Below are 18,562 nucleotides of genomic sequence, written 5' to 3'. Positions count from 1 at the left end.
CACACACACACACACACACACACACACACACACACACACACACACACCGCCTGCTGTTAAAGATATGCCTCTTTTTATAAATCTGTCTGGCACATTTTTGTCTCACCTCTCAAGCGTCTCGTCTTTTGTTTCGTATGTTCCGATTTTTCTTTTGCCCGATCTCCTCCCCTCACGTTTTATTTCTGACCTCCCTCCTTCTTTTCACTCGCTGTCACAGACTGCCTTTTAGCACATTTTTTGGACCTAAATAAAGCTCGTCAGAAATTAAACCTGCAGCTCAGATGCTGTTACTTTTCTGTGTGAGTGTGTGATGTAGACTCTTATCTGTGGTTATTGGTTTTATTACATGTGGGCGTACTCGGTTTAAATGAAGTGACCCTCGTTTCCTGTCTCTGCATGAATGAAGGGCTGATTTATGATTTATTTATTTATTTTTACCCCCAGTTTTGTTTTTTAATCCCTCAAATACAAATGAACACAGTGTAATGTTTTGAAATTTGGTCTTACTCGTATTTTGATTTGCACTGGAATTTCGTGCATCTGCTGTGTGCTAGTCTTGCACAGGAAGTAGAGCTGATTCTGGTCACAGTCTCTCTCACTTCTCCTTCCGTCTCCAGCGCTCAGTCTGTGTGGCGTGCGTGCGCTCGTGTTTCACTCTGTATAAGCTACAAATGATTACTCAAGACGGCCCTGTCGTGTTAGGGTGAATGTGTTAGATCAAAGCCGCGTCTTTGTCGATATCGATGCGAGACGTACGAATAAGAGTCATTTAAGAGACGGGAATCTCGTTACTCTCCTGCTGCCACCTGCATTTTCTAGCACGAAAAAGATTTTGGAAGCATGTCCCGTTTCCATTGTCTTTATTAGTAATACACACATGGGCATAGCTGTTTGTGTATAAAAGAAAAAAATATATTTCTGGCACCTCGGTTTGGAACAAAATGTATGTTAGGCAGTAAATATCATATTGAATTGTCTGTTTTATGCTTCAGTAAGAAGAGAAAATTTTTTTTTTATTACACCCGTATTCCTTCAGGGGGGGAAGCCCAAACGTTTTGGGTGGGGTGACAGGAAAAACCCTGTTGACACATTACTGAAGACTGAATAATAATGCACAGCGTAACAGTGCAATATAGAGAACAAATGCACAAATACTGCTTTAATCCATTTTTAGGGTTTTCCCCCTCTGATACACAGCTCCTGCGTAAAGTCCTGATGTTTCTGGTTCACTGTGTCGTGATAGTCATCTGTCATCTTTTTTGATGTCTTTTGCATCATTTTATACTCGTCTCCCCCGAAATCCTTCGAGACATATTTGGTATCTTTATAAAGCTCTTGTTCCCCGCTAGATTTTCATATAAAATTCTGCGGGTTTGAACAAAGCTTGGCTACACAGCACAAGTTTGGATCGATGGACCCAGTGTTGGGGACTTTTGTGTTGTTTTTTTTTTTTCTTTTTTCCATCTGATCATAGGATATTCAGTTTCACATGATTGCTGCCACATGTGGTGCATCTTTGTTATCTATTCAGTGGTTGTTTGGAGGCGCTCTGACGTGAAAATCGGCATGCATAAAGAGCCGCTGTGAGTCAAAGCGCGATCGTGCCAAAGCATTTGTGTCTTGATGGGGAATGGTCTCTCCCCAACTCAGCCACAGTGGTCTGGAAGGGTTTGGTGAGCGCTGAAACGGTGTCAACCACAAGCCGAGGCTGTCGCACGACACTTAACAAACACTAGCATTACATTTTGTGGTCGTGCAGTAACTACGTGCCATTGTATTTAAATATTTGATCAAACTGCTTCCCTTTTTTATGAGCGTGACCCTGAATCTGAGGCTGGGTGATATCACGTTTCTTTTTTTTAATTTGGTGTTTTATTTCCTTTTGTCAGGAGCACAAGAACTGATTCCAAAGTGTTGACAACATGAGCTTCAAAATGAGTGACGGAGCCCAAAGATCTCATTAAGTATGGCACCGAATGCATGGTCTGAGTGGACCGTTATAGTCGTGCTGCTCTTATAAGGAGGTCAGCACATGCATAGATGATCTTTGTAAGCCCAAAGACAAGGATTTGTGTTTTGTTTTCTCTACTCATGACTCCGTATGAGATCAGTGAGAGATGATGTCACTTACATGGTCCTATACATATTGTTTTCTGTTTGCAAGGTGCAGCCAATCAGAAGAAAGCTGGTTTAGCAGGAGGGGGATGGCAGATAAAGCTGCCTGGGTGTGCACCCAGACCATTATTAAAGATAAACATAGATTATTTTAAGTGTGACTTATATAAAGCTTCTCCATTAGTGAGTCCAAGATTTTAAAAAAAAAACACAGCTGAAAATGGGGGTAAAGCATCATTTAAAGATGTTCTCTGATTCATTTAGGTGCTTGAAGCTAACACTGTTGGATGTTTTAAAGGTTATGCAAAACTGATAGGTTTAGTTTAATGTCAGATGCCATTAGAGAGGCTGTGTTCCTGTGTTATAGAAGTTTCTCATGTGTACTTTGCTCGAGGTGTCTGCCATATTGGACACGATGCGTCCTCTGGTCACCGATTGGTGGGGGAGTGGCTCCTGGAGGCTGCTGGCTGTCACTGGGTGAAATGACAAACGGGGCGAATGCACCAAAAATCTTGTTGTGACTCCGTTGGTCCCTCGCAGATTGCCACAGCAGCCTGTAGTTTACATGTAAGCATATGAAGTCGCTGAGCGGTAGTATAAACTAAAAACCTGCAGAGATGTAAAGTCCATCCTCAGAGTAAAAGTTGTCTTTTGAAATGTACTGACTACAGCAGTAAGGCTACAGCTCTGAGTAGTTGAAACTACGGCCAACTGTGGCAGTCTGCTATCAGTCAACACAATCGCACGGAGATTTTCACCATCTGGTCTGTGAATACACTCTTCTTCCATCACTGGTGTTTGGCAGACGGTTGCAGAGCAGTCTCTAGGCAGACAAGCTAAGATCCCGCTGTTAGGGGGCCACGTGATTGCCAAACTGAAACTGTTCATGTATTTTACTTGTCGCTCCAAATTGTATATCTTTATCTTTTTTTTGGCTTGATCTAAATGTTTTTATTTAGGGTCTTTAGGACATGCATAAGATGCAAACCATCTTTTAGAAGCTTCCTCTAAGTCAGGGGTCCGGTGTCCCTGCAGGTTGTAGATCTCACCCTGGGTCAACACACCTGAATCACATGATTAGTTCATTACCAGGCCTCTGGAGAACTTCAAGACATGTTGAGAAGGTAATTTATCCATGTAAATCAGCTGTGATGGATCAAGGACACATCTAAAACCTGCAGGACACCTGCCCTCGTGGACTGGGATTGGGGACCCCTGCTCTAAGTGGTAACTGCCCTAATCCTGCATAAATGGGATTGTGTGTGTGTGTGTGTGTGTGTCATCCTGCCTGTGGGAGCAGTAGGTCACAGGCCGTATCAGAGGTGTGACATGTGCCCTGCAGGGTCTGACATCAGCAGGCCTGGACTGTGTTTTCTCTCCATAATCAATCAGAGCTTTGAGCACAGGAGTCCCCCTCCACTCCACCCGGCGGGATTAGAGTGTGTGTGTGACACCAGCGATTCACTTCCCAGAGAAGGGTTACGTCCTTTAATAACGTAATCGCATTCTAAATGCATCCGTGGGGAGAAGTCCAACGTTTTAACGAAACCACTGTTTTCCACCGAGTCGAACTGGAGTCGTACGCACTCCCCCGTCCACCCCGGCTTGATATCATTTTCTCCATGTGGTGTTTAAGTGATGTCAGGCTGTGTGGAATTCCAGGATCGTACCTCCTATTAGTCTCATTTATAGCTGCTGGCGATCAGTAATTTAGAAAAAAACAGATTTTTAGTGTTGCAGTGAGACTGAAATAATCAGAAAAATAATTGCCTCATCATGCTTTCTCCTCTTCTTCTGTATCGCCCACTCCCCCGAATGCCCCTGTGTCCCGCACACACACTGAGGAGGCCCCTTGCTTTTCATAACAAAGGGCATGTCTAAGCCGAGTGTGCGGCCTAGTATAACGTGCTAGAGTGAAAAGCCGTGTGTGTGCGTGTTTGAGTGGGAAGCCCTGTGAGGATCCCCTGGCGTGTCAGGTGTCACTGACATCTGTGCGTGTGTAGCGATCGGGTCAAAGTGTGTTGCTCTCCATGCGCATGACGTGCTTTAATTGTGCGTCTAAGCCCGATCTTTCACCTCCGCGCCTCTCAGTCGAGCAAGCTTTCGGCTCGCGCCTGTGAAGGGGGGGGTGAGGGTGTAGCGGGAGGTGAGAAGTTTTGGCAGAGTTGACAGAAGTAATCGGAGCTCGGCCCTTGCAACATTTTTGACACGACATGAGGAATCTTTGGTGATGAGCTCAGCTCTGTTTTTGTTGTTTTGGCTCTGGTGTTTTCTTGCTCCCCCTTAAACCTCGGATGGACCCAGGGAGAGCTCAGCTTCTCTGCAAGCATATTGTGGAGGCTCTGGCTTTTCAGAGGTCGCTGCAAGTGCATGTGCATGTATACACAAGGAGGGTGGCCTCCTCTTAAGTCTTCTGTGAAGTTGCACTCACGTCACTTCCTCTTTCAGATTAGAACATAGCTGGTTTAATTTATCTCTCTTCTTTTTTCTCTTCCTGCAGAGAAGCGATGAGGAATTACCTGAAGGAGCGAGGAGACCAAACTGTCATGATCCTACACGCAAAAGTTGCACAGAAATCCTATGGCAATGAGAAAAGGTGAGTTCAGTATGAAATGGGAGCTTCTTGTCTAATGTTTTTTTTCAGGTTTTGGGAATCCTTAAAAGATTTTGGTCTTGAATCTAAAGCAAATCTATTAATGCCGGTCAGTGTTTCACCCTCACAGTAACACATCACACAATTGATTCTTTAGCGGCCCCTGCTACGTTTTATCCTGGAGTCTGCAGTTCTTTAGACGTGTAGGACTTCGTGGGGGAGGATTTTTGTTTTATTTGAATATTTTAGTGGTCTGCCTCCTTGAGAACGTCTCACTAAATAACTGATGATCGCTGGATAGCCCTTCACGTGACCAGAAATGCTCATTATTGTCATCACTGCCATTGTATGGATTTCACCATGGAGTGTATTTGCGATCATCCAGTCTCTCATTGGTTTCTGTTTTTAAGTTGTCAGCTCGGTGGTTTTGTTTGGTTTCAAAGAAGAAAATGACGACTGTAAATCGCTCTGATCAGCCCTTTAAGCTCATCAGTCTGCTGAATGTTTAACCCCTTCTTATAAACTTAAAATCATAAACAACACGCTGAGATTGTGTGACTCGCCACTTTTCAAATTTCCAGCTTCACTGTCTGCAGACGCGTCTCAAAAAGATGTGAGAAAAATACGCTGGGCACAGCCACACACGCCTGTGGGTGAGATCTGGGTGGTCATAGTCATAGTCATTAGTGGATTAAGTTACTTAAAAAAAAAAACATGACACACAACCTGAATACGTTATAAAGCAATAGACCTTTCAGCCTGCTGCATGGTCGTACTCTCTCCCGCACTCCATGTTATCCATTGTTGATCTGCACACTTCGATGTCGCACACTCGTATGTCATTGTCGTGAGACACTCTCACAAACAAAGTCATTGTTTAGTAATGCAGTTTGCTTACGGGAAAGTAACAGTAATCTTATTACCTTTTTTTCCAAAGTAATCCTTTACGCGATACTTGGAAAAAGTAATCAGATTACAGTTACTTTTAATACGTTACTGCCCATCTCTGGTAGCCAGCTGGCTAAATTTACTTCCTTAGTGATGCTGGCGGCTTCTCGTCTTCAGCCCGTGGCGATAATGCTGCTTAGATTGCGATCAGCCGACAGTTCTTGTAAACGCAGTTTATTTTTCCTCAGAAGTTTGATTATTTATAAACGTGCTACAAGCACTTATCTGTTTGCATCACAATAATTCAAAGAACGGACACAGTTTAACATCTAGTTAAAAAAAGCAACAAAAAAAAAGTTTTTAAATTTTAGTTTTTTTTTTTTTTTGTTTTTTTAAGGAAATTTGGATATTTTTGTTTGTTTTAGCCTTTAGCCGTCCCCACTGGTTGCAGACACCTGTGGCCCAGAGGCATTTATACTATCCTCTAATCTATATTCAACTATTGTGGCAAACACAGGTAGTGTACATTAGTCAAGAGGGGACGAACGAAAGCACATTCCTCAGCACGGTGCCTCTGTGCTGACCCCTCTGACCTCTGATATCTGTGGAGGTCAAAAAAGGAAGCGAGAGGCGACCTTTTCCACGAGGCCACGTTAAAAACCACAGAGAGCCGGAAGAAGAAGGAGCTGCGACTGAGAGCTACGAGAATAAAAGAGGAGGAGGCGGCGGCGTCTCGCAGCACCGTGAAGCCTTTCGGTGTGAGGTTCCACGGGCGAGCGCACGTGTGACAACCTAATGTTGTCATTTTCATGCCGTACCTGATGTTGCTGGTTAAACGCAGGGTGATAGCTCGCCATCGTAACACATGCTTTTTTTTTTTTTCCTTCCTTTTTTGGATCTGTTCCTCTTAGCTCATCTTCCTCGGGCCCTTCCTGTAACTATGCTCTCACCTTTTTATCTCTCACTTAGAAGCTTTTTTTATAGCGCTCCTCCACACCTCATGCTCATTTTGCAACTCTCCTGAGCCCCCCTATCCTCCTCCTCCCCACCACTCGGTTTCTTGGCCAAGGTGCAGCGCTGCTTGCGATCTCATCAGGGCCTATCTCTTGGTAAATCGGCTGTTGCGCGCCAACTCCCAGACACCTCTGAGAGTTGGAGCGCAACAGAAGACGGAGCGAGGGAGAGAGATAGGAAAAGAGGTTGAGACGAATTCTTCTGAGGACTTTTTAAGCCATCTCATCCAGTTAAAGTGACAGCGAAGAGAAACATTCAAACACATCTGTCACACATATTTAATGCTGCTCTTTTGTGCATTGAGGTTGAACTTTTTCAGGTGATAAGCAACTCCCAAAGGCCGTGCTCGGATGTAGCTGCAGGTATTTGTTTAAACATCCTCCTGGCCTGCAAAAGGCTGCGTTCATGTTTTGCGTCAGACCGCTTAATTCCTCCTTTTTTGTGCCTTAACAAGAGAGCGCCCCAGGAAAAAACCCCCAAAAGTGGACGCACTGAGAATGTTAATGTGCCGTCTCCCTCTTTCTAAGCTGCCTCTCTCGCTGTCTGAGCTTTTTATAGGAGGTGAAAGTAGACAAACACCCACAGAGACAGACACTGGTGTTGCGAAATAGGTCGCTTTCCAGTTCCACACTGACGCACATGAATTTATTTGAAGTGTGTGCTCGTTCTGTAATGAGTGGATTTCTCTTTTAACAAAGCTGAACTTGCGAGTTATTTCAAGGCAGTTCTTGTTTTCATAGTAGTAACGTGTGTTTGAAAGGAGAAGAGAAGTAAAATGAGGGACCTTTTTAAAAATGGGGGAAGGAAAGTTAGACTTCATTCAAAATGCTGCTTCTCGTTTCTTGACAGATCATTTAGGTTCTGGACCGATCACGGTAACATCTGCAGAATGAAGCGTGACAGCCTTTAGATGTTTTACTGTAGCTGTACACAACAGCTTGTTGACCCAAGTTGGACTCCAGCTGGAGCTTGGTGCAAGAGTGCCCTCTTCTGGTTCAAATTAGGAAGTGCACACTCAGGTCTTTTCTGTTCCTTCTCTTATTCCTTCTCTTCTCTCTTTTATTTCCCCACATTTACACCTATCATCTGCTTGTTAAGCCACTTAACATTGAGCTATGACTCCTTCCAGCCTAAAAACGCCCCTAAATCAAGGAACGAACCAGAGTTTCTGACAACGTGGCAAAGAACTAATTTTAACATTATATCTTCAGACACTTCGTTGTTAGCAGACTGTCACAAAAGGCATCGTTTTTCCATTCCTTTAGCTAGATCTACAAAAAAAGTTCCAAATATAATTAAATATAATTTTTACACCAACCAAGTGATTCCCAAAGTTGGCTAAAAACTTTGGTATATTATCTGCGTTGTGTGCAGTGTGTCCTTAAAATTGAGGAAACTGGACAAGTTCAGGACAAAAGAAGCAACAGATCTAAAAACCACCTGCAGCAGATGAACAGTATCTGAAAGTCATGAGATTCAGAAATGGGGGGGGGGGAGATCCGACATGGCCAGAAACAGGACCTGAGAGATGCATGTGGCTCTTCATTAAAGCCTCATCAGACATGGACTCAGTGGAAGTGTCAAGAAACCGTTCATAAGGAAGGGAAACGGGATGAAAGGCTGAGGTGTGCCAGAATACCCAAGAACTCGACTAAAACTCAGTGACAGCACATCTGATTGGATCTTTTTTTTTTTTTTTTTTTTTTGGGTTCCAGTCATCGTGTATATTGTGCAGAGGTCAGGAAAGATGTACAACCTGAGTGTTTACAGCTGTAAGACACAGTGGAGGCTGTGTCATTGTCTGGGCTGCATTTCAGTCAGTGGTGTCGGAGATCTTGTTAAGATTGGAATTATGAACCGAGAAAAGTACCGTCAGATTTTGATCCACCGTGTAAAATCATCTGGAAAGCATCTGATTTGCAGCAGCTTCATTTTTCAGCATGACAGTGATCCCAAACACACTGCCAGTGCAGTAAAAGCATACATGGGTAGAAAAATGCAAAGTGAAGCACCTTCCGACATGGATTTGCTTCCCCTGAGCTCAACCTCAACATTATTGAATGCACAGAGACGGTTCAGGTTTTTTGGCAACTCTCAACAAATCTCTGTCTCAAAAAATCACCACAAAAAGAAATTTATTTCATCACCTCTAAAGATTTAGATGCTGGCGTTTATAGCTGCACGTGTGTCGTGTGTTCCAGGTTCTTCTGCCCTCCTCCCTGTGTGTACCTGATGGGCAGCGGCTGGAAGAAAAAGAAGGACCAGATGGAGCGAGACGGCTGCTCCGACCAGGAGTCGCAGCCTTGCGCCTTCATCGGCATCGGCAACAGCGACCAAGAAATGCAACAGCTCAACTTAGAGGGAAAGGTACAACACGCACCCACCCACACACATACTGTCACTCTGTCACTTACCTTGGCACAGGAACATGGAGTTACTCAGCAGAAGCTGCCATAGCTGTGCGGTATAGCCTCCAGGCACCCTGCAGTACAGAAACAGGAAGTCTGTCACATGCCTCCAGCACATTTGGAGCTTGTTTTTCTCCTGTAGTGCTTAATATGTTTAATATGCATGAACAGAAATGAATCTGATTGTTTATGTCTTTCTTTTTCTGCCTCCTCATTCAGAACTATTGCACAGCCAAAACCTTGTACATATCCGACTCTGACAAGAGAAAGCACTTCATGTTGTCTGTCAAGATGTTCTACGGCAACAGCGCGGACATCGGCGTCTTCCTCAGCAAGAGGATCAAAGTCATCTCCAAGCCCTCCAAAAAGAAGCAGTCCCTCAAAAATGCTGACTGTGAGTCATTTGTGATAAGTTTAGAGGTTCGCTGTGAGTGTTTACCTTTTAGATTCACTCTTCATGTCAAATCAGTGTGTAGCTCAGTCTGCCAGAGCTGTAAATTTAAACCCTGACAACAGCCTTAAACATATTAACATGCGCTTAACATGATTTACTGCATAGCCAGCTAGAGCGTTTCACGGGTCTCTCTTTTGGTTGGCTCGAGCCGCAAAATCATTCAAGATATTCGGTACAGACCACGACCTGGACGTGCCGGCCTCGTACCCTGACGTCTGTTTGTAAACTGGCTCTCTCTGTGAGGCTCTCGGCACTTTTGCGGTTTATTTTATGGTTCGTTTTCAGGCCTGTCGGCGTTGTGAGTTACTGCCGATGTAAACTGAAAACGTCCCGCTGTTGCTGCTTCACACTCAGGGCAGGATGCTTTTATTGTGAAGACTTGATTGGATTTACCACAGAGTCAGCAGAGCTTCATTAGCAGCTCAGGGAAAAGTACTTTGATTCTCACTGCAGCTGGAAAACATTGGATTGGTTGTATCTCTTCTAAGATTCGCTTACCCTGTAAAAGTATGGATCAGCTGGAGTGAAGATGCCTTTACTAACACGCGTGTGTAGGGGGGGTGTTTAGACGAAGTAAGAGCGTAAATGAGACCACAATCTAACCAGAGTCCAAGCAGAAAGACTGCTTTGCTACGAAAGACTAGAAGTGAAGGCAAGAACAGAGGTTAAAACCTTGGATGAAGGTTAAACAGGAGAAGGAGGCACGTAGAAGACAAAGTATTGTTTTTATAGTATTTAAGCACCAATGGGCGTCTCCCCAATTCCTGCACCAAAACATTTAACAGTGAATAAGGTTTGATTTCTTTTCTTCTTTAGGGAGCCAATAAGAAGGCACATGTGGGGGTTTTCTTACAGCCATTGTGAGGATATTGAGAAAAAGCTTAAATTAAGCTGCTAATTTGCATTATTTCCATCTTGCACTGAATATTCTGAAACGTAAATGATATTTGAATTTGTCTTCTAACTTCATTTTTCTACTTGTTTTATTCTTGCATATTTTATAGCCTTAGTTTGTTCATTACTTTTTAAAATATGCTCAGAATTTTATGATTTAATGTAATTTTTTTTTAAAAACAAAGTGTTTTGAGCTAATCGGTTAGTCGATCAATACTATTTCTAGCCACCAGAGGGCAGTGTAGTGAAAATGGAGTGTCCAGTAACCCAGTTATGTCACATGTGGCACACCTGTGCTACACACAGGACACGTCCTGCCAGCTGGCAGACGTCTTATCTCTCTGTTATCACGCCGACCTGAAAGCAACTTGTTTTTGGTGCGTTATGTAACCGGCCGTGTCTCCACGCTTTCGTCTCCGCCCACAGTGTGCATTGCATCGGGGACCAAGGTGGCACTGTTCAACCGACTGCGCTCCCAAACAGTCAGCACGCGGTATCTACACGTGGAGGGTGGCAACTTTCACGCCAGCTCCCAACAGTGGGGCGCTTTCTACATCCACCTGTGTGAGTCTCCATCAGGTTTCATATCTGTTACACAAGCTTCTGATCATTGACGAGAACAGCGATGCAGTTTGACAGCCTGTCACCTTGTCTACATGTCACCCTCTCGCTGTTCATTGTAGTCGTAGCTTTGTTCTTTGTTGTAGTAATTACACACGTGATTCATCGCAGACAAAGAACGTGACGGGCTGATTGATAGATTGAATGTTGGCTTTAGTGTATAAACCAAAGCGTGTGCGTGTGGGCAGCTGGTTGCAGCATTGACTGCCTGTTCCTGTGCTTGGTGTTTGCAGTGGACGATGAGGAGTCAGAAGGAGAGGAGTTCACTGTGAGAGACGGTTATATCCACTACGGCCAGACGGTCAAGCTGGTCTGCTCCGTCACCGGCATGGCCCTGCCCAGACTGGTAACAATCACACTGTTTCACAACAATGACACAATATGAAACTGTAATGCAAGGATGGACGAATCCAGCCTTTCCCGGTTAACATACTTAAGGCATTGAGTCAGATGAAAGTGAACCGGACCAACCAACTAGTCTAAGACTAAGAGAAACACGTTGATATCGAATAAATGTGAGAGCTGTTTAATAGACCATATCAAAAACTGTCCAAACAACAGTATTTGAAACCATTAATCACATTCTTCAGTGATGAGTCATGCAACACTGCGGCACGTCGCATCGTGCATATTGAAGATGGCACGTTATGCTCCAAACAGACATGCAGAAGAAGAAGAAACACACTTAGAATAAACTGGCTACTACAAAAGATGTTCAATTATTATTAAAATATGACAAATTAAGGGTCACCTCTGTGTTTTAATCTGGACGGGAGCATTTGTTCAGCAGATTTCCCTGCTCTAGAGGGACCTTAAAAGCTACTAATGAAATCTTATAACTGACTGACAGCCAATACGTGGTATCACTAGCACGTGCCAACTAATGACCGCGCTGCAGCGTTTTGGACCAGCTGCTGTTTGCTAAAGCGGTGACAGACTGACGTCCAAATACAGAGCGTTACTTTGATCGAATCGAGATGAAATCGAGGCATGGATAGCTCAGTCTCAAAGTCTCTGAACCAGAGGAAAAGCTTCCCCTTTGCAGGTGACTGGAGATGAAAGAAGCTCGTTCCAACAACATCATTAATTTGTTTAGCAAAAGTTAGATTGATGTCAAAGATCACTCCCGAGAGTTTTAGAACTCCTTAAAAGGGCCGCGGTCATAGAGGTTAGCGGCACCAAACGCAGTGACCCCTCTTTTCTGTTTAAGTTAATAAAATTTAAACCTACCTTTGTGACGTATCCATGGTGAAACTCTGCAAATGCTGACCGTGAAATAGCAGAAAGCCTTTTTAATGCTGAGTTTTTCTGAAAGCAGCAGCCTGATGTTTGTACCGTATTACTCATGTTTTGACTGAACTTCTCGTGACATTGTTTTCTTTTCTTCTGTCTTTTCTGCTTGTGTGTCCTGTCCCCCTCCTCCTTAATCTCCCTGCTCATGCAGTCCTGCATTTCATTCCCCCTTGCTTCCAGATCACTGTCATTTTTTCCTTAATTCAGTTTCTTTCTTGTTTTTTGCACTTAATTTTCTCCAACGCTCACCCTGCCCGATTCCTTTTTCCCATCGTGCAGTCGGCTAATCTGTTCCCCTCTCATGTCCTTTCAGATCATCCGGAAGGTGGACAAGCAGACGGCGCTGCTGGACGCCGATGACCCCGTCTCCCAGCTCCACAAGTGTGCCTTCTACCTGAAGGACACAGAGCGCATGTACCTGTGCCTTTCCCAAGAAAGGATCATCCAGTTTCAAGTCAGTGTCACTCTTATATCTCTACGCATCATTTCAGGGTCGTGGTCGTGTCACCCTCAGATTAAGTCAATCATACTATTCACCGATGACTGAGGATGATTGCTGTAGCGTTCTGAAAAAGGCTCCAGGCAGCCTGACTTGACATTGAATTTGAGTTCAGTTCTTCTTCTGTGCCCGGCTTATTTTCCTGTGGGTAGATGTTTTGGTCAAGTTGTCTTGGGTCTCCCCCCCCCAGGCCACTCCATGCCCAAAGGAACCAAACAAGGAGATGATCAACGACGGCGCCTCCTGGACAATCATCAGCACAGACAAGGCCGAATACACCTTCTACGAGGGCATGGGCCCCGTCCACTCGCCTGTCACCCCGGTGCCTGTGGTGGAGAGCTTACAGGTATACAAAAGAGACAGTTTAGATTTTTTTAAATTCCCCCCTTTAACAGGACATTTCACCTGCACTACATCCCAGGTTTGTTTATCTTCTTTGTCTGCAGCTAAACGGCGGCGGGGATGTCGCCATGCTGGAGCTGACGGGACAGAACTTCACTCCAAATCTGCGGGTCTGGTTCGGAGACGTTGAGGCTGAGACCATGTACAGGTGGGGCTTTGTTGGGATTCACTGGGATGTGCTTTGTGTCTCAGCTTTCTGCTGCTTTTTGAACATGTTCTAGGTTACCAGGTTAAGTGAAGGGGGGAAAAGAAACCACCGTGGCTAGCTTTTTTCTTTTTATCCCAAGATTGTTGTCCATTATGAGTAATCTGAAGAGGTAATATGCACTGTAGTTACTGATAGTTTTGGTTTGCTAATTTCCACCTTTATTTATGGACTTCACTAGAGTTGCTTTGCATGATTCAAAGTTTGAAATAATCCTCACCTGTTCTTTTCCTGACCTTGGTGCAGCCGCTCATTGTAAAACAAGCCACTGTCCTTCCCTTTAAGCCAGTTGTCTTTTGATTAGCTGCCCCCTGTAAACCACAGCAGGTGGGCGGGACTTTTGTGCTCATAGACAGAGTTGTGGCTCAGGTGGTGGAGCAGGTCGCGTACTAATCATTGGTGGTTCAATCCCCGTCTGCTCCTGTATGCTTCAAGGAGCCTTCCACAAGATACTATCTCCAAGTTCTTCTCAGAAGAAAGCACTTACATAGAAAGTGTGTGAGGGTGAATGAGGCAAGTGTAAAGCCATTTGAGTGCTCGGAGTAGAAATGAACCAGTCCTTTTACCATTTACCTTTTAGCTGTGTACCTGAGATGGACACATTAGGAATATCCCATTTCACTGATGTCATACAAAGCCCCTATAGTAGGAAAAAAACAGCTGAGGTTTTAGAGCAGTCTGATCATCAGAGAGAAAGAGCCATCCATCTCTTTTCCTCTGCTTATTTAACTCAGAGCTGTGGGAACAAGGAATTTCTTGTAAATACACGGTCTTCATGTTTTGAGAGTAAGGCTCATATTAAACATGGCCAATGTTTAATATATGAGCATAAATGACGGATTCAGTTAAAGAACAAAGTGTTTACTCTCTTGCTCTTAATACTTATTAGTGGCAACTTCAGATTAGTTAATATAATTTGCCCATTTTGTGTTAGCTGTATGTATTTATTAGACAATATACCACACATACCTTGTAAAATCCCCCTTTCTTAACTTATCCTGTCATGTTGAGTTTCTCCGAGCGACTCATCTACATGTGTTTATCGTTGCCACACACGCAGTACAGGAACATCAAAGTGACCACCTACCTAAGTCAGTGCAGGTCCACCGAGCCTCCAACCCATGCACTCTGTGGATGGGTCTAAACATATACCGAGGTCCCTGCACTGCTTGGGTATATATTTAGACTTATAGGTGATAACGCTGGGCAGCAGGGAATTTGTCAGCTGATATATTACTCACTGTACATTATGTGTGAGCTGGAGAATCTGTAAACAGCACTGCTTTATGGCAGTAATGGGTTTGTTATGGTTCGGTCATGTTTGCTGAATTAACCAGGAATCCCAAAATGGTTTTATGAGTTGATTTTCAGTGTTATGTTTCTTATATGTAAAAACCCAATTTTCCAAAATCCACAGAGAGCTGATTCCTTGTGACTCACTGATTTGGTCTAATCCTTATAAAGTCAAAGTAAAAACGAATAGAAGCTCCACCCTAACTCCAGACGGAGTCTTTCCTGCAGTGTGACTCCATCATCGTGTCTCCCTGCAGGTGTGCCGAGAGCATGCTGTGCGTGGTGCCCGACATATCCGCCTTCCGCGAGGGCTGGCGCTGGGTGCGGCAGCCCGTCCAGGTGCCCGTCACTTTGGTGAGGAACGACGGCATCATCTACTCCACCACACTGACCTTCACCTACACGCCGGAGCCGGGACCGAGGCCACACTGCAGCGCCGCCGGCGCCATCCTGCGGGCCAGCAACTCGGGCCTGCTCAGCAACAGCAGCCAGGAGGCCGGCTCCAGCGTCTACGGCTCCAACAGCACTTCCAACGCAGGAGTCACGTCTTCTTCCTCCACCGCCGCAGCCGTGGTCTCCTAACGCACACATGGGGGGGGGCACTCATACATGCCTTGAGAGCAAATATACCCTGAGGTATATGAAGACTATAGGAAATAAACAAAACTGACTCTAAAAGTGCTGCGTTCATTTTGGATACAAAGAAGCTGCAAAGGAAAACAAAACAAAAGAATCGGTGGGACAGAGGAGCCCTACGCAGAGGGAAATCTGAAGGAGTGACATCACAACGTTGTCAGCTGATGGGAATAAACGTATATAAAGTGCTCCTCGACACGCCTCCCCACCCCAGCCCCCCCACTCTCTTCTCCTGTGGTTACTTTAGGGACCTGCCTGTCCAGTTCTGGTGTTGGGAATGAGTGAATTCCTGCAGGCTCAGAGCACCAGCACCTTTCTACAGCTGTGAGGACGGAAACCACAACAACAGTACATCCACCGTGTGCATCCCACCTCCCCTTTATCCTCCCCGCTCCGTTTTAATTTTTTTGTAATTATTCCTTTTTGTTTCTCACATTCACGTCTGAAACCCTTACCAGGGGTGGGGGCGGGGGTGGTTTGGATGTGTTGTTGTTGGAGGGAGTGCAAGGATGCAGAGGGACACACATAAAACGTGACGATAACATAGTTTTTATGGACCAAGGATCTTGTATAAGCTTTAGTAAAGGTACATTTTTCTCCATACCTTTTTTGTATTAAACATATAGTACACTTTTGTTACCAAATAGTTTCTATTCTTCCTCTGAGCTTGGGCTTTGTTTTTATTTTTATTTTTTATTTTTTCTCCCCTTCGAGGTCCAAAATCCCAACCTGTATGTTATTGTGACCTTACTTCAAACGCCTTTTTTTGGGTTTCATTTTGATATACTTGCTTCTTCTTTTTGGGGAAAAGTCTGAAGTCTTGGGTTTTTATTTTTTTATTTTTTTTTAAGATTTTACATAAGCAAAGATCTCTTTGTTTGTTTTGTTCTGTTTTTTTTGCTTTTGAAAGGGGACAAACCTCAGAGGGCCTATTTTTATCATTGGTTTTTAATGAAGTCTTTAAGAAAAAAAAAAAAAAGAAAAGCTTTAAGCAACGCCTCTGCCTTGCCTGCAATACTCTGTGTGCGCTGTGTCTCCTGGAAAGTATACACATCAGTACATGTCACACGGAGCCATAGCAACATCTGCAGAACACGAAAGCGGTCTTCTGCGAGAGCAAATCCGTCTGCCGCTTTCAAACTAATGTACCGAGCGTAGTCTTCGACTTCAAAGGATAGCCTTAGTACTGTATATTCTTACTGTGTACACAGGTAAGCCAGTCACATATCTGATAATATCCTTTATCTGTCACTGCTAACGTATCCAATAATGTAGTGTCTCGAAACTTGCACCTAGCAAAGGTGTCTTCCAGTCCGTGCTGTAGTTCTGGTGGCATTTATCTCCAAAAACACAAAAAACAACAGAGGGGGGAAAAACAGACACTTTCAATTTGATGTGGCCTTACTGAAAACTTCAAATAGAAGAAGGAAAAACACTTCAGTTTTCTTATATGCTGTTTACTCACCTTGGGAGAACCTGTGCATAGCACAAAAGCAAGCCGACGCCTCGCTTCTCTGCTGTTTGGAGCTCATCGCCGCGGCTCTCCAACCACCTTCCCCGTGCAGAGCAGCCTTCTGAAGGGAGCCTTCATTCCCAGTGTACAAGTACAATAACCCACTTTTTTTTTTTTTAAACTCTCACACTGGTGCCCGGCACCTTCTCACTTTTTGGTACAACGTCTCACGAGCGCTGTAAGCTCTTTTTCAGCCTTCTTCTTCTTTGGTTTTTCTCAATGTTATTTTTCTTTAAAGAAAAAAAGTCCTGTGGTTTAATGTGTTGGCAGAGCAAGCGTGTGTACATTGTGAACTCACTGTCCGAGTAGTTGCACTCATTCATGTTCGATGGCGAGACCTGTAGGAGTTATAAAGGCCTTCTAAAAGTGTATTACTGAAAATGTGCATTTCCAAAACATAACAGCAATATTGTACAGGTCATCTCATCAGTTTTTGTTTTCGTTTCGGGTTTTGTCCGCCTGAGCACTAGTTCACCAGCCAGCAAATATATATGTGTATGTGTGCGTGCGTGTTTCATATACAGTCGCTGTAATCGGTGTATTGAGTCAGACTCGCTCCGCGTCCTCTCCGAGAAAAAGGAAAAAAACAACTTTTATTGGTGTTTTTTTTTTTTTTTTTTTTTTTTTTTTAAATGTCTTCCACCGGGATCTAAACGTCTGATAAATGTGGATAAAACATTCAAAGGCAATACTTGTGATCGCAGTATTACAGTACAACTGTATACAAAGAACAATACTGTGACTTGAATGTGTGCTTAATGAAGTATTTCAGTTTTTCTTATTCGCGCCCTCGAAACAGGAACACACAGACTCATTTGCCTCCCCACACCCCCCCACCCCCACGCTTCCATGTAAAAAAAAATAAAATAAAAATATTAATAAGAGAAAAGTTTAAATTATGCCCCTCCCCCTTCTTCCCCCATTTTGCCGTTCTTGCCCACCTGTGTGTCGTTAATGTTAAATGTTTTATATTGTAATATTGATATTTTTTAAATTATTGGTACAAAGTTTCCCCTTGTCTTATGTCCACACACAAAAAAAGAATTAAAAACGGAAAAAAAACCTAGAAAAGTGCATTATTGGCCGTGCTGCCTGAGTCTGGCCGCTTCCTGTTTGTCCTGGAAACGTGGAGGAAGTCGTAGAAGGTGCTGCAGCCGCCGCGTAGCATCAATAACCCAACATTTGGCGCTTCTTCTTCTGCAGCGTGTCGAGCTGCAGGTCCAGCCCTCCCCGCCCCAAAGCCCTTTATTCTGCAGGATGGAGGTCACCAAATCTGAACTGTAGATTTTTAACTTCTTTGTCTTCGAGCTCTAAATTCAGCGTCTGCATCGCCTCCGCCGCTTTAGGCTGACCACCCGTCCTCCTCCTTCCTCCCCTTTGGCTACAGAGCAGCTTCGCCACTTTTGTTGTAAACGAACACACACAAATAAGGGGGTGATGCACGCTTTTCTCTGAAAATGTGTCGCCTTGACAATCCGAGCTGGTTTACAGTTTTGTTTTGTTTTTTTTCTCTCTCTTAAAACATCTGGAGTTTTAAGGGACAAAGGGAGGATACAGCGTAACCAGATTAGAGGGGTGATTTAAAAAAAAAAAATGTTACATGCCTTCTTTAAAGAAAAAAAACTTTCGATAAAGCTTTTTCACGAGGAAAAAAAGCAACAAACCACCATCTCATTGTCTGTTTTGCAGATCTTTTTCACATTGTGTGCATGTGTCTGGTCTTTCTTTTTTTTT

At 44.0% G+C, this 18,562-nt stretch overlaps 1 protein-coding gene across 2 annotated transcripts in view; it reads left to right on the top strand.

The window, feature by feature from the left end:
• Positions 1-16,143, top strand: part of rbpjb (recombination signal binding protein for immunoglobulin kappa J region b) — a 50,209-nt gene extending 34,066 nt beyond the window's left edge. For both annotated transcript variants that reach the window (XM_005744922.1, XM_005744921.2), the window contains exons 3-11: positions 4,616-4,711; positions 8,812-8,977; positions 9,238-9,412; positions 10,793-10,930; positions 11,221-11,333; positions 12,594-12,734; positions 12,970-13,125; positions 13,226-13,329; positions 14,937-16,143. In XM_005744922.1, coding sequence (XP_005744979.1) covers positions 4,616-4,711; positions 8,812-8,977; positions 9,238-9,412; positions 10,793-10,930; positions 11,221-11,333; positions 12,594-12,734; positions 12,970-13,125; positions 13,226-13,329; positions 14,937-15,261 — 1,414 coding nt within the window. In that variant the 3' untranslated portion in view covers positions 15,262-16,143. The remainder of the gene's footprint in view (positions 1-4,615; positions 4,712-8,811; positions 8,978-9,237; positions 9,413-10,792; positions 10,931-11,220; positions 11,334-12,593; positions 12,735-12,969; positions 13,126-13,225; positions 13,330-14,936) is intronic.
• The last annotated feature ends 2,419 nt before the right edge of the window (positions 16,144-18,562 follow it).

Source organism: Pundamilia nyererei, unplaced genomic scaffold (assembly GCF_000239375.1).
Source record: "Pundamilia nyererei isolate P.nyererei 1_Seehausen unplaced genomic scaffold, PunNye1.0 scaffold00151, whole genome shotgun sequence".
Classification (NCBI taxonomy): domain Eukaryota; kingdom Metazoa; phylum Chordata; class Actinopteri; order Cichliformes; family Cichlidae; genus Pundamilia; species Pundamilia nyererei.
Note: the sequence above shows the minus strand (reverse complement) of the source record. Positions and strands in the feature narration are given on the sequence as shown.